The sequence below is a fragment of the Zalophus californianus genome, chromosome 6 (assembly GCF_009762305.2).
Source record: "Zalophus californianus isolate mZalCal1 chromosome 6, mZalCal1.pri.v2, whole genome shotgun sequence".
Classification (NCBI taxonomy): domain Eukaryota; kingdom Metazoa; phylum Chordata; class Mammalia; order Carnivora; family Otariidae; genus Zalophus; species Zalophus californianus.
The window spans coordinates 27,108,328-27,124,060 of NC_045600.1; the positions used below are offsets into that span (position 1 = coordinate 27,108,328).

General features: G+C 55.9%; 1 protein-coding gene across 1 annotated transcript in view; it reads left to right on the plus strand.

The window, feature by feature from the left end:
• LTBP2 (latent transforming growth factor beta binding protein 2) overlaps window positions 1-15,733 on the plus strand; it is a 102,488-nt gene that overhangs the window by 77,046 nt on the left and 9,709 nt on the right. Inside the window, 11 exon segments of the mRNA XM_027569333.2 lie at window positions 1,909-2,037; window positions 2,695-2,823; window positions 6,076-6,195; window positions 10,983-11,102; window positions 12,206-12,328; window positions 12,560-12,685; window positions 13,134-13,259; window positions 14,032-14,154; window positions 14,259-14,384; window positions 14,787-14,909; window positions 15,598-15,729. Of these exon segments, the coding sequence (XP_027425134.2) occupies window positions 1,909-2,037; window positions 2,695-2,823; window positions 6,076-6,195; window positions 10,983-11,102; window positions 12,206-12,328; window positions 12,560-12,685; window positions 13,134-13,259; window positions 14,032-14,154; window positions 14,259-14,384; window positions 14,787-14,909; window positions 15,598-15,729 (1,377 nt within the window).

Sequence of the window (15,733 nt, forward strand, 5' to 3'; positions counted from 1 at the left end):
GAGGAAGGGCAGCGCAAGGAGCCTCCTGGAGCCTGGCTCCTCCAGGCTATTGACCCTGAGTCGGCTGAGTGCAGCCTCCTGCCCACAGTGAGGGCCAGCTTTCGGGAAGGAAAGTGCTTCTGTTCTCAAGGCTGTTTAACCGTCTGGGAGCCCGCGTTCCCCCTCTCTGGCCGGCTCCAATGGTGAGGGGGTGCAGTGTGGGGGAGATCCCTGGCAAATCCACCTTGTTCCGGAATGTGCCCTCCTCAAAGGCTCATTGTCTGGGGACCTGGGTCAAGAGAAGCAAAGCTGGTGATGCCGCAGCTGCTCCCTGTGCAAGTGTATCCCCGCATGTGCGGCCCTCCCGTGTGTGCGCCCTCCCGTGTGCCCTCGCCGGGGGCTGGCTGACCGCTTCACCTCAGACTCAGCTCACCTCAGGGGAGAGGGGTAGCTCTGGACTTCTTCCGGCAAAGAGAGAGACTATACAGCCCGGTGGAACAATCCAGAGAGTGTGGGGTGGAGGAAGGGGTTGGCCCTCCTAGGCCTGAACCAGGGTATCCTGCCGCCCTTTCCCACTCCCTCTCTCCTCTGTGCTCAGGGAGGGTCCTCGTCCCCCTGGTAAGAGGAGCTGCGTTAAGGGGCTCCGCTGGGGATTCTCTGACAAGAAAAATGGGTCTGGAGGCAGGGACAGGAGTGAGGGGCAGGAGGAAGAGCCCAGGCTCAGCAGCAGCTCTCAGCTATGTGGGGGGACAGAATCCCCCCCTCAGTCACCACCCACAGCTTAATCCCTCTTCTCCCCTGCCTTCCCCCAACCTCATCCCTCTGGGAGGATATTTAGAACCAGGCAGGGGGTCCCCATAAATCCCCTGGGCTGACACAAACTTGGCGCCAGGACAGGGACAGGGTAGCCTTGCAAACAGGCCAGGGCACATTCAATTCAGTCCAATTTAGTGAACGCCTTGACGCTCTGCTGTGGACCAACCCAGACCTCGTCCACTCCCTTGGGTCTCTGGGGTTACCTCAGTGCTGTGGGGCAGGGCAGGGGAGCCCTCGGCGTGTGGGCTTATGTCAAAGACCTCAGGGTAGACACAAGGCTGCAAGCGCCTCTCACTCCCATATTCAATCAGCACACCCTAAGCACCAGGCACTTTTCTAGTGTTAAGGACACAGTTCAAAAAAGTAGCCTCTATGCGGCCACAGTGCTGAGTCCAGGCAAGTCAAACTGTTCCTGAATTCAGCATGTCTCCCCACTTTTTACCCCATAACCACCACCCAGGGCAGTCCCTGTTTGAATTATTTCAAAAGGTTTCTAAGAGCCCCCTGTGCCTTCCTGCCCAGTCCATCAGTCATCTGCTGACTTTCTGAGCAAGATGGCATGACAAGATGAGGGGGTCTTTCTGAGATAGCTCTGATCATACCCCACCTTGCATGACCCCCTTTCTCATAGGCCTGTCTCAACATGGCATTCAAGGCCCTGCTCATCTGGCCCCAACCCACCTCTTCTCTCTCCCTCTGGCAGGTGTCCCCCAATACCCTACTTACCAGCTCTGTCTATCTGTCTAGGGGAAAGGGAGGGCAGCTCTGGGGGCTGTGGGTGAGAGCCATGCCCTTATTCAGGGAGAGGGCAGCCTGGAGGCCTCAGCAGGAGAGGCCCTTGGCTGGGACACGAGTTGGTGGAGCCCACTGAGTCTTGGTCAACTCTGTTCTGGGACTCGGGGTCCTGGGAGGGGTGCCATGCGGTTTTATACAAGACCATGCTACACACGGATATGGGAGGGTCCAGCCAAGAATGGAGTGAGGCTTCTGTGGGTCCTCTGAGGCCCCCGTGCCCTGCCCTCCACACTCTCCCATCCCACTCCACTGCCCGGCTTCACTGCCTTCATCTGTCCTCACCCCGCCATAACCTCTGCTTTGCTCTGTCTCCCACAGGCATTGACAGCTGTGCCGCCGGAGCCACCAACATCTGTGGGCCCGGAACGTGCGTGAACCTCCCAGACGGGTACAAATGCATCTGCAGCCCCGGCTACCAGCTGCACCCCAGCCAGGCCTACTGCACGGGTATGCACGGGGCATCCTGGGCTCACTCAACGGCTGGAGACAGAGTCAAGTGTCCAGGCAGCAGAAGGTCCAAGTGGTGCTGTGTGGTTGATGAGTTGCAGAAGACTACTAGCCCTGTGGACAAAGCCAACCTTAACCTTGGGGAGACAAGTCTCTGGGAGCACCGTCCGATGAGTCTCCGGGACTCCGGGAGAGTGGGAAGCCACCCTAGGGCCCCCTGACTAGTGCCTGGAGCCCTCAGCTCTGAGATCAGCCCACCCTTCCAACTAGCCGTCTTGCTGCCTACAGAGCAGACCAAGGCCTACCCTAGTTGGAAATGTCTCCACTGATTTTCAGCCCCCTCAAGAGCTTGACACAGGAGAGAAACATCCAGTGTGCCCTAAAGGAAAGGAAGTGATCGGGGGCCACTGGGGGAGGGGGACATGGGTCAGGGAGGAAGTGCTGGGCCACTACTCCAAGCCCTTGGTGCCTGAGTGGGCCCCATGGGCAGATGTCATAACCCCAGCCTTAGAGATTTTTCATCTCCCTTGCCTCCTCCTCCCACATCCCCCCTTGACCCACAGCACCATTCCCTGTCCAGCTCCTAGCATGGGCATGTTGCTGACAGGTGCCCAAAGGAAGTCCACCTGACCTCCTTCCCCACCTTCCTCTGCTCAGACGACAACGAGTGTCTGAGGGAGCCCTGCATGGGAAGAGGGCGCTGCGTCAACCGAGTGGGTTCCTACTCCTGCTTCTGCTACCCTGGCTACACACTGGCCACCTCGGGGACCACACAGGAGTGCCAAGGTAAGCGAGCCTGCCTGCATCCCTGGGATGGGCTCAGGACCCACTAGAGAGTGTTGAGGTGGAAGAGGATCCAGGCGTTCACAGCACCCAGCCATTGCACTGCAGTGTGTGGAGCGCAGGGGCTGTGAGAACAGAGACTCAGGGCTCTGACCTGGACCTGAGTGGAAGCCGACCCCTACGCTGAGACCAGACCAGAAGGAGAGGTTCGAACCTGAAAGACAGCAACATTCACCAAGGCTCCAAGGAGATGTGGCTGGAGCTGAGTGTGTGAGGGGGTCAGGGACGTGGTGGAGATGAGGACTAAAAGGCTAGTCTCCAGATTATGTGTGACTAGGAGCTGCTTTCATTTTGGGTAAGGAGGGCGGCACATGAGGACACTGGCTGGGACTCCTGGCAGACAGGGGAGCCGGAGTGCCTTGGCAAGAGGGTCCCCAGCAGCTCAGAGAGCCTGCAGTCTTTGCACTTCCCTGGGAAGGCCTGTGTCTGTTGCCCCTGCACAGGGCCCTGGGCAAAGCGGCTTCCCACACAAACCCTTTGATATCCAGCATTTGCACCGAGATACACAGCCTCCACATACATTTTTATGAATCAGCTCACAGAGGATATGACGCAGCTCTTTCCAAGCAGTGCCTTATGATGCATAACGCAGCCGGAGCACTCACCGCTGCTCTTGAGGCTCTTGTGGCTGGTTCTGGCAGGGGCAGCCCAGCACTTATGCACAGTCCCCTTCTGGAGGCCAAGAAGCTGTGCATCCTCTCATTACCAGAGTCCCCCAGGTCCTAATCCCCTAAAGATCTGGTCTCCAGAGACCAGGGCCATGCAGGTCCCCTCACCTGATATGGGGGAAAGGGAAATAGAGGAGAATAACCAGCTAACTTAATGGGGAGGGGCGTGGATTCATACCAAGCATTAAACACCTACATGCCAGGTACCATGTAAGCTCCGGGATCCTGCAGTGAGTCGGGTGTGTTCTCCTGGTGCTGTGGGATCCAGGTGAGGAAACAGCTGGTTCTCCGTGGAAGGATGCAGGCAGGTTTCGCTGCTGGAGTGTTAGAGCTGGGGCAGAGTAGTCCCCGGGACATTTCACGAGCACTTCTGTATGCTGGCACTGTCCTAAGCCCTTAATCATATGAAGCTCATCATCCCACCCCCAGGCAGTAGAAAGCCTTACCCCATTTTATAATTAAGTAAACTGAGGCTCAGAGAGGTGAAGTGTAATACCAGGGGACCTCAAACCTAGTTGCAGCAGAGCTAGAAACAGAATCAAAGTCATTCTGGCCCCAAAGCATGGTTTGCTTCCTACACACTCCCTTACACGCACGGTGAGGGAATGGAGAAAGCAGAGAGTATTTCAGGGAAAGGGAACCATTTCTCCAGAGAGCAGAGTGGTGAACAAGCCTGGCATGCTCTGGGAATAATGATAAATCCAGTATGACTGGAGCGTGGGGTCTGAGGAGGAAGTGGCAGGAGCCACGGCCAGTTTGTGAAGCCTTGAGTGCCAGGCTGAAGTGTTTGGACACCACCCTGCAGACAGTGAGCCACCAGGGGAGGTCTGTAAGCAGAGGGTGGCGATAGCACTCAGCTGGCTTTCAGGGACCTGACTCAGCAGCGCGGCTCAGAGCAGCCTGGGGGTCGTGAAGGAAGAGGCTGGGGGCAGGGGGCTTCTCTGGGTTTCATCCCATGGGCAGGTGTTGTAGGTCAGAGGCCCAGCCTGGGGCACCTGCCGGGCACAAGCAGTGGGATGTCTCTGCCGGCCCCAGCAGTGGGGAGGGAGCCCCAGGTCAGCTGCCAGTGCCTCTCCCAGCGGGGCTCGGCTGCCACTCGATAGGACCTTGCTCAGGATAACATCCACTTTCTACATTTTGCCAGTCTTATAAAGCAGTATCTCATTATTTAATTGTGTAGGAGTTATTTCATTAATCTGTATAATTAATATAAATTATGACCATTCCTGGAATTAAAATTAATAGAAGTATAAATTAATGGATCGATATAAATTATTTGAATATTAGATATTTTTAAAAAATATTTACTTTACTAATAAGTATGAACATCTCTTCGTACTTTAGCCACTGGGTTTCCTTATCTGAAAATTGCTTGTTCCTATTTTTTGCTCAGTTTTCCAGCGGTTGCTGGTTTTTCCTGTGGCTCCTTGGGAATTCCTTATATATTCCAGATACTTGCCTGGGTTTAGGTACTGCAACCCTCTCACTTCATCCTCTGCCCACTAACTAACCTTACCCACATGTCCTCCTTTTAACAGAAATCCTTGATTCTGACGTATTGAAATTCACCTTTTTGCCTTATTTGTTATGCTTTTGGGGCTCTAGTTAAGAAGTCCTTCCCCACCCTAAGCTACAAAGATATCCTTCTACACTTTCTTTCATTGAAGTTATCTCATTTAATCTGCACAGTTACCCGGTGAAGAGTTTAAACCAGTGCCAGGGGGTGGGGGGCAAAGGTAAATCCTCCATTGATATGATGTGGGGGCAAGGGATGGGGCGTGGCCAAAGCAACCTTGAGTTGATCAAATGAACCTGTCCTTGAAATGGGGGTAGGACTCTGCTGACCATAAAGGCGAAGAAAGATACCCCACGTGGAGATGTCTGTGTGAACAAAGGCTTGGTGGCTGGACCGGTGGGGATCAGCAAACACAGCAAGGCTGGGGCCAGGTGGCAGAGGCCTTGTGAGCCAGGCTGAAACAGCAGGGAACCCTAGTAGCGTTTTAGGCAAGGGAGTGGCACGACCCGGGTCGGGCTTTTGAGCCACTGTGGGGCACCAGGACGCTTTGGGACAATGGCATAAACCACTTCAGTAGGTCGCAGCTGCCTGAGATGCTCTTTCTCTGGCTGCTTAATCCCTAACTTTTAGGAAGGCCCTTAAGAACTCTAGAAGCAGACCTCTGGAGGAGGTGTTGGGGTCAGGAAGGGGATTTTATTGGCCTCCTCAGATCATGCCATCTGGACTGCCACCTGACCTCAAGACCAGCCCTTTGCCTCAGGGTGAGGAGACAGCTTTGAGGGTCCCCAAGGCCCCCCAAAGTAGTGTCCCTGGGGAGAAAGGAACTCAGGGGTTTGCAGAGGCCTGAGCTAGATCAGTCTCAGACCTGGCCTGGGAGCCCCCACCAATCATGGCTGCATCAAGGATGCCTTTCCCACTGGGGCCTCAGCATGGTGTCCTTGTCCTCTGAAGAGATGCCCCAGGACTCCCTGCAGGGCTGGCCCAACTCAGGACTTTTCTGTGTGTTCACAGACATAGATGAGTGTGAGCAGCCAGGGGTGTGCCACGGGGGACGATGCACCAACACAGAGGGCTCGTACCACTGCCAGTGTGACCAGGGCTACATCATGGTCAGGAAGGGACACTGTCAAGGTAAGAAATGAGATAAGGGAGGCAGCCGGCCAGCCCACCACCTCTTGGTCCCTCCCCGGGGTGCTGCCTGCCCCCACCTCAACTTCCAGCTTGTCTCTGACTGGGCCCGTTGATGCTGAGCCCACTCCTGTGGACAGAGACTTGTCTGGGAATTCATGAGGCCTTCCATCCCCTCAGTGATATTTTGGCGTCCTGTCTGCCCCACAAAGCAGGGGAGCACAACCAATGTTATATACGTGAGAGCCCGGAACATCCCTCTATACAACGCTTCCCCTTGCCTTGAGTTATACTGTTCTCCCATATGACAGAGGAGAAGTTGGTCTCTCCGGGAGGAGTTTGGGGGTGCAGCCCTGGCCTACTTGCTAAAGCTTGTTAGGCTATGAGCTCCTTGGGGCTGGACGCTATCCTTAGATGACTCATGTGCGGACACCTGAGAAATGTCCTGCATTGGACAAATGTTAGCAAATGCTAGCTAAATGAGTAAATGAGTAAAGAATGGATGTGCGAGCCCCGATCATTGCTCCATTTCCCAGGCCCTGCCAAAAGGCGGCCGTGACATTGCCAAGTGGTCTCCTCACAGGCTGGCTGGAAGTCGCTATCATGCCAGCTCCTGGCAGTTCTGCGCCCACCCCCTCCTTGCCAGGCTGGGGTGTCAAATGCTTGCAAGAGGCCTATGTTATGTGCTAAGACTGGCCGAGATAGGAATGAAGGGGGGTAAAGCAAGGTTATCTCTGGAAAGAAATCCTGCCCTTGACCCAAGTTTAGGACTAGCCACCGGCCAGCCTCCAGGTTTTTCCTGGCTGGGACTTGCCCTGGTTTCACAGGGTCCTGGAGGTAAATACCTTACGAAGGGAGAGTGCCCCTTTCCAATGCCATTACCAGGGAAGCCAAGTCCAGAGTCCTAGAAGGTCTTAGCAAAGGGGAGAGGTGGCTGGGGGTGGAGGACAGACAGCTCTCTAACTGTACCCCCCGGGGGTCCCCTTCTTCTCTCAATGCCTCCCTCTTGGTGTTCTCCCTTTAATACCCTGGCCTACGCACAATCAAAGCCAAAATGCACTCTCTTTGTCCTCATGAGCATGTTGGAGTCAGAAAGCCTGGCATCTTCCAGGAGAATGGAGAATGAGGGAGTTAGCTTTTGCTGGGTGCCTTCTATGTGCCAGGAGCTGTGTGAGGACTTAATAGATTATCTCGTTTAAGCATGACAACATGACAAATTTGACATTAGACTTTATTTAAAAAAAAAAAAGCAAAACTAAAGGAGATGAACCAAGAAAATACCAGGACATTAAAAAGATCAGATTTATACTAAGCAGTCCATGTTACAGGCATAGGCTCTGGTAGAGACGGGCCTGGGATTGGCTCTTGTCTTGACATCTGAAAATGCAAACCGTAATGCCCATCTCAGAGGCCCTTGTGAGGACCAAATAAGCCAATACATATGACAAGACCTCCAGTGCACAGGGGGTGGCATTTCTATGTGAGAGCCCCATTCTTTTTTACTTCTAGACTCCCCCCATGCTCCAGTCCACGCCTCTGGATTGTCCCCTTCCCTCCCGGAGGAAAAGTTCCAGACGCGCACCTCGGCTGGGAGGTCAGGGTGGGTTTCTGGCCCCGGGCAGACACTCAGGCTGCTGAAAGGACAGCCTGATGTAGCCTGCAAACTCCTCCAGGGTTTCCATCAAGAACCACAGACCCAGCCATCACCCCGGGAGCCTGGTCAATTTCCTCTCCCTCTTTCTTCTCGCTCCAACTGAGAAACCACTCTCTCCACTTCAACTCAAAGTCTCTGGTGGAAGGCCCAAATGTTCTGGACAGTGGCCCATCCAAAGTCTCAGTGGCATTTCTGTCATACCAAGACTCTGGGTTCCCATGGAAAGGGGTAGACCCCTTGCAGACTGCCAGGCCTTTCCTGTGCCCCAACCGCATCCAAATTCTCCCGAGCTTCTGGCCCCAAGCGCTCTCCCGCTCCCACCCCGTGCTCTCACAAGGAGCCGAAACAGGGACCCTTACATTTCCCCATGCAAAGGCTCCAGGATCTTCCCAGGGTGTAGAGCTGGTTGGCAAGCTGGTCCCGGGGCACCTGTTTCCCTGGGTCTCCTGGGGTCTCTTCAGCAACCTCACAGCAAGAGGGTGTGAAGTTTTAGTCCCATGGCCTCATTCTTTGGTGAACAACATGTGTTGAGGGCCACCTCTGTCCCAGCCACGGGCTAGGAAAATATAGCGATGAGTAAGACAGATAGCTCCTGCCCCCGGTTACCAAGCTATTAGAACCTACCAAAATATATGGTAATCTTAGATTAAAATTCAAATCCTAGACTAAGATTGCAGAACAATCTGGCTCCAGTCCACGTACCAGGTTGGTAGAACAGCCTCAGGATATCTGGTGACATCAGAATCTGTGCCCTGAACACAGACTGGTCAGAAGTGGAGTCTACTTCGTCTGGAATCTTTATCTGGCTCCTTTCAAAGGGCTTGGCAGATGGCTCTGTGACATCCACTCCCATTTGGGAGAGCCTTCCCTCTCCCACGTGCTGACCCACCTCTCGCATATAGTAATCGCCGGCGGGGCTCTGGTCTGAGGAAGGAAGCCAGCAGTGGGGTGCCGGGACAGACTAGGTTATGCTGCATTAATGAGCAACCCCAACCTTCATGACTTAGAACGCAGCAAGTTTATATCTGACCAATGCCACGTGTCCATCGTGGGTCAGCTGGGGATCGTGCCCCACGTTTCCTGACTCTAGAACTCGCCGAAAGGAATAGCCAGTGTCTTGAATGTGGCCAGTCTCCACGGAAGAAAGGAAGAGCACTCTTCACAGAGTGGCTCACGATTATGCTTCGGTCCATAAATGACACACTTCATAGCTCATGAGCCAGCGCTAACACCCTGGTCCCACCCAACCACAGAGAACCAGGGGCACAAGCCCACCCTGGCCAGCAACGGGAGAGCTGGAATACTTAGTGAACAGCATCAGTACCACAAGTCTCCTAATGCCCAACGTAAGACACTTTGGGTACCACCTCCACAAATGTGCCCAGAACATTTGGGGCAGGACAGACATCAGGGCCCTTTGCTCCTGCTAACTCTAATCTCCTTCCTACACTGCCTGATCCCTGCAGGAGAGATCCAAAGACTTCATTTTTCTCAGAGTGGTCCCAGAAAAGGGTCCTCACCTCTGCCTCTTTATCTCCTGAAGCAGGGATTACTTATCATTCCCAATGGCTTTGCCCATCTTCCTCCTGTACCTCAGCCAAGGCCCCGAGGCCATGGTGCTGGCTGCTCTCTCCTGGACGGCCAAAGTCAGTGGTCCTAGACTGTTCAGTCCCCCTCCTGTCTCATTCTCTCCATCTCTGTCTTTACAGAAACCCTTAGAATAGGTTAGCCCAGCCCAACCAAGGGCTCTTGGCTACCCTCTTTGTAGAGATGAGCCTTATCTCGGTGTCCCCAAGATTGCCTAGGGCTTCTGGGTATCTCCTTGCAGATACCCACCTGAACAACCACCTGCCCTGTGTATATCTTCCTCTTCTGGACTCTCAGGGTGAAATGTTGGCCTTGAGAGGGTCCCAGTTCCCTGGGACAGAGGGCTTTGATGTGGCCTGACTTCTGCAGAACAAACAACCTCAAGGGAGACTCATTTTTGCTCTTTACTTCAGCGCCCATGTCTTGTTCTGTGACAACAGCTGCTGGCTTTCGTCCTTTTGCAGAAAGTCTGTGTTCTGACCCTTGGTCCTGCCTCCTGCATTCCCTCCATGGGCGCTAACTAGGTCCTCCTCTTGGGCAGGAGGGCTTCTGAATCTGCATAAGCCGGTGGACTTCCTCCAGGATAGTGACAATTACCCTTTTAGGAAGAGTAAGTCCTCTTGTTTCCTCTGGAGCTCAGTCTGTCACAAATAGGGACTGGGAGCCTCAACACTGAGCCCAAGGCACATCACGTCCTCCTGCAGTCCCAACCGGAGTTCAAGCCCTGCGCTGTGACCTCCCTAACTCAGCGCAAGTCCCCTGTGTGCCCTGAGTGATGGATTTCCGGATACGCCGGGTCGCACCAGGAAGAACACTGCCTGCGGTCTCTGGGAGCAAGAACTCTGTCGTCCTCCTTGCTGTTCTTCTCCGAGGACTGGCTGCTCCTCTCCCCTCTTCCCCTGTTTGTCTGGTGCCCAGGCTCACCCTTTCTGACTCTCTTCTGGACCTCAGCAGAGTGACTGCTGGGAGCCCTACGTGGTTCTCAGCTGGAACAAAAGTCTCTCCAGCCAAGAAGCCTTGCCAGCCTCCACCCATAACTCTGCATCGGCCTCAGGGCTGGTCTTTCCGAGATTGGGGGTCATCCTCACTCCCCCTCTCCTGCTGCAGGAAAGCCCATTTTGCCTCCATTGCCCAGCTGGCGATCCGTTCTGGGGCCTCGGGGACCTGCTGTGCCAAGCATGCGCCATCCCGGTTATGTAGAGGAACAGGATTCACCCAGGCAGCTATGAAGGCCCTTCCCAGCAGTCCAGTTCACAGAGCGGAGCTCTCCCACCCTCCCAGGGCTAATGGTGACCATGGCCTCTTGCCCCACCCAGGGAGTCTCCCTTTCTAAAGTTCTTCTATCTCTCTCTTTTGTCCGGGACAGTGGGTGGGAGGTAGAGCTGGAAACACTGGATGGCACTCACTTTTTCCTAGTTTCTGTCTGGACAGAACCTGGCATCCCTCCCTCTCCCCCACCAAGGGCAGGGTCAAGGATTGGCTGCCTCACAGAACTACCCATGTGCTGTGGCTCCCAGGGATCACCAAGGAAGGGGATGTTATTTTGCAGATATCGACGAATGCCGTCACCCTGGCACCTGCCCCGACGGGAGATGCGTCAACTCCCCCGGATCCTACGCTTGCCTCGCCTGTGAGGAGGGCTACCGGGGCCAGAGCGGGAGCTGTGTAGGTGAGGGCTGCTCGCCAAGGCACTGAGAGGGCTGTGTGGCCTTGGGACCTCCGGTTGAGCCCACACACAGGGAGGGAAAGAGACGGGCAGAGGGAAGTGGCGTGGAGGCCACTGTCCTCCCTGACCTGGCTGGGTTCCCACATGACGTTGGCCATGAGATGGGTGTGCTTGGGTGACTGCTGCTCTGCCCTCTGAATCAGCTTGGGCGGGGGCCCCTTTGGCTCCTTGGCCATGTCCATCCCGGAGCTACAGCCCAAGGTCCCAGAAGCTTTTGTGGCCGGATCCTGCTGGGTAGAGTGAGTTGCCAAGAATCTTAGGAAGAGGCTGACTCTGGTGGTGTGAGCTCACAGCCAGGTCCTGCTGTAGTTCCCGGGCAGGAGGGGCCTTTGGCATCTCCACAGCAATGTCTAAACAGCAACACCTCACTGAACAGGGGTGCTCTTCTCCCCCTAGAGGGGGCTGCATGTCAGCTATAGAAGGAATGTTCTTTCCCATCAGTCCCTGCAGGAAGAAGGGCCCAGGGTTCAGAATGCCAGGAGGGACTGAATTGTGAATAGATGCTTTGAGGCTCTGGGGAGGGCAGGCATTTCCCAGGCCCTTGAGACTGCCACTCAGCCACCCAGGCATAGACTGGCCTCTCTCTGCATTGCCCACTCAGGTACTGAAGCTGGTTGTTGGGCTGGGAACATAGAATCATACCAGTTTGGTTGGCAAGTAGGAGGCCAGAAAGGTTTAGATCTACTGTAAGGTGAGTCAAGGTTCTAGGACATGTCATTCCGGGTGTCCTCAGATGGGCCAAACCAGCCTCAAGGCTGGGGGACCTGGCTCCCTTTTCTAGGACGTATGTGGAGTGCTACGTGTTACCAGATGGAGCTGCAGTAGGCTCAGGAGGGAAGGGCACCCTGCCCTGCCTAGGTCGGGCGGGCGGGGGGGGGGGGGGGGGGGGCCAGGAGCAGGAACGACCTCAGCGCCTTCCCAGGATGGCCTGTGCCCCCTCTGAGTGCTGATTCCCTGTCCTCATCATTAAGATGCCCTAAGCCTGACAATGGGGACTGCATGAAGGACAGGAGGCCCGCCCGCCATCTTGGACTTCTCTCCCACAGATATAAATGAGTGTCTGACCTCCGGGGTCTGCGCCCATGGAAAGTGCATCAACCTGGAGGGCTCCTTTAGATGCTCTTGTGAGCAGGGCTACAAGGTCACCACAGACGAGAAGGGCTGCCAAGGTACAAAGATGCTAAAGCACCTTCCTCTGCAGGCAAATCAGCCTACAGCTCCTTCCCTCTGCGCACTCACTCCTAATCCAGCCCTGCGCCCACATCCCTGACCATGCTGACCCAGCCACACGTCCTGCCAAGACCCGTCCCTCACCTTACCCCTGCCGACCTGTCAGTCTCCGGCTGTCCTGCCACGTCTGTCCTGCAGAGCCCCACATAGAACTCACTGGCCTGTTTCAGATGTCGATGAGTGTGCCAGCCGGGCCTCGTGCCCCACGGGCCTGTGCCTCAACACCGAGGGTTCCTTCACCTGCTCGGCCTGCGAGAGTGGCTACTGGGTGAACGAGGACGGCACTGCCTGTGAAGGTAACCCCCGGGGAGGGGCTGGCGGAGGGGGACCAAGGATATAGGCCTTCTTACCTCCCAAAGAATCCTCTGTTCGTCCCCCAGCTTTGGGCTGATGCTGAGGGTCTCCAGGCTAGACTAGAGGACCCTAGAAATAGACTTGGCCCCGAGGAGAGCGTCTGTTGTCATCATCCCCAGGTTTGGAGGTGAGGACAGGAGGGAAAAAAGGGAGTCACAGAGACAAGAGGGAAGCTGATGGCAGAGTTGCCCCCAGAGCATTCTGAGGAGAGGGGGACAAGGGTTGTCCCACAGAAGGCCCACAGCCAGGGCCTGCCCCTCCCCAGGGGCCCGGAGAAAGGCCCACAAGCTCAGAGAGGGAGGCCAGAGGTGTGGGGAGCTTCCTCGTAGGAGGCCAGGTAGAGCGAGCCCTCCCGGGCCCCCAGGGTGACTGGCTGGCCCTCTGCCGCAGACCTAGATGAGTGCGCCTTCCCGGGAGTCTGCCCCTCAGGAGTCTGCACCAACACGGCCGGCTCCTTCTCCTGCAGGGACTGTGAGGCGGGCTACCGGCCCAGCGCCCTGGGCCACACTTGTGAAGGTGAGAACCCCCTTTCCCCCGCCACCATGAGGAAGGGGAGCACCGATGGGGTGCCAGAGACTAACCCACCACCCTTAGAGAAGGGAGTGACCAGACACAGCAGGGACTGCTTCCGGGCCAGGGGCTGCTCTGTCCACCTTGGATGGCATCTAAAGGACACCTATCCTCCCCCGTCCCTCAACAGGGGTTGGAAAGACGGCTGCCAGTCTGGGTCTAGGGGTCAGTGAGCTACCAGATCGCAAGCTGCAGGGGAGTTTGTTCCACACGCAGCCTCCTGGGTTCTTTGTCAGGGTGGGAGCTGGGAGCGGATTTTGGAAAACATCGGCCTGTCCCAGGCAATCTGTAGACCTACTTCAAGAACCTAGTTTCTGTGACCTTCTCCGGTTCTCAATATCTGTTTCCTTCACTGATCTCTCATTTGTTTTCCCATCGCTTCTCCATAAAATCTGAGCTGTCTCAGCCACGGTAAGGGCAGTGGGGTTTGGCCACCCTAGAGAGAGGCCACCCCTGCAGGGAGAGGCTGAATGTCCCCAAGGGCACCGTGTGGGCAGCCGGAGAAGGCCAGCTGGGCTTCTCCAGGCAGAAGTGGAAGGAGCTGCAGTCACGCTGCTCCCGGAGGCCCCCTCCCCAGCTATGCCGATTACAAGGGGATGACGCCCCTCCGGGTCCGGACTCCCCAGGCAGGGCACAGACCCTCTGGAGACCTCCCCGTTGCCTCCTGTCCCTGGGAGGTGCCGCCACAGGCTGCCTTGCTCCCTGTGTGACCCTGCAGATGTGGATGAGTGTGAAGACTTCCGGAGCAGCTGCCGGGGAGGCGAGTGCAAGAACACGGCTGGCTCCTACCAGTGCCTGTGCCCCCCAGGCTTCCAGCTGACCAATGGCACCGTGTGTGATGGTGAGTGGCTCCGCATCCCCATCGGGGACTGTGGGCAGTGAGTGGGGGGTCAGGGGAGGTGGCAGCACACCTGGAAGACACCACTGCCTGCCTTCTCCTTGCAGACGTGGACGAGTGTGTGGGAGAGGAGTACTGCGCACCCCATGGCGAGTGCCTCAACAGCCATGGGTCCTTCTTCTGTCTCTGTGCACCAGGCTTCGCCAGCGCAGAGGGGGGCACCAGCTGCCAGGGTGAGGAGCCAGCTGGGCCATGTCCACTTGCCAGCAGCAGGGGCTGCTGGAGGCTATGTCTAGACTGAAATGTGGTGCTCCCAGCCCCACCCAGGGATGGGAGATGGGAGGCTGAGCGATGACAGGGAGCCAGGTGTTGGGAAGGCACTCAGAGTCTTTCCAACAGGGTCTCTCTGCCACGTCTACGACAGACTGGCGCCCTCTGAACCCTTTGGGTGTCAGCCTTCTGCCCTTGATAGTGCCTCAGTTCCAAGGGCTGCTCCCCGCAGCCTGGCCTCTGGCTTCCAGCTCGGGACACTTCCTCAGATCTTCTAGCCCCGAGCCGCTCTCTGGCTCTCCTCTGGGCTGCTTTGGGCCCTGGGGCCCCGTGGCTGGGTCTGCTGACAGGGTGCTCTATTCTAGATGTGGACGAATGTGCAGTCCCAGACCGGTGTCTGGGAGGACAGTGTGTCAACACCGAGGGCTCCTTCAGCTGTCTGTGTGAGGCCGGCTTCCAGCCCTCCCCAGAGAGCGGGGAGTGTGTGGGTAAGGGCTCCAGGGGGCGTGGATAGGGCGCTGCCCCACATCTGCCCACCTCCACCCCTGCCTGGTCCTCAGCTCCCCAGGACCAGAACTGCAGCTTGCAGGAAGCAGAGCACTTCCCACAAATTAATCATCCGACGGATAATGCATTTATTGAGCCTTGGCTGACTCAGGGCCTATCCAAAGATGACAAAATGAAGATAATCATAATCCTTGTGCTAGCCGAGCACACAGTCTAGTTTTTAAAGCCAAATTGATTCAATAGACATTAAACCCCCGCTAGGTTCAATGTCTTTTGCTAGGACAAATAGACAGTTATGGACAGTGTTGAAATTGAGCAAGGCAGACGGATATGAAGACAATTTTCTGCAATACACTTTGGTGAATGTTTTATATAACGAGAATCATAAAGTACTCTGCTACAGGGAGAAGGGGTGGGGGAAGGGGTGTTGCAGGCAGCTAGGAGCTCAGTGCTTTCCTAAATCACATATAGTTCTCTACCTAGACAATCATCCCTTCTGGGTCAGGAGAAATGATCCTGAACTTGATGTTTTGGAGTTGAGATGAGCACAGTAATTTGTAACAGATCAACGACCCCAAAGGCTGTGGGGCATGACTTTGTAATACCAAGGAGGTGGGGCCAGAGCAGTGACCTGCCCATTTCTGTCCCCTCTCTTGGCTCTGGGACCAGATGTTGACGAGTGTGAGGACTATGGAGACTCGGCATGTGGGGCCTGGAGGTGTGAGAACAGCCCTGGCTCCTACCGCTGTGTCCTGGGCTGCCAGCCTGGCTTCCACACGGCTCCAGCTGGAGACTGCATTGGTGA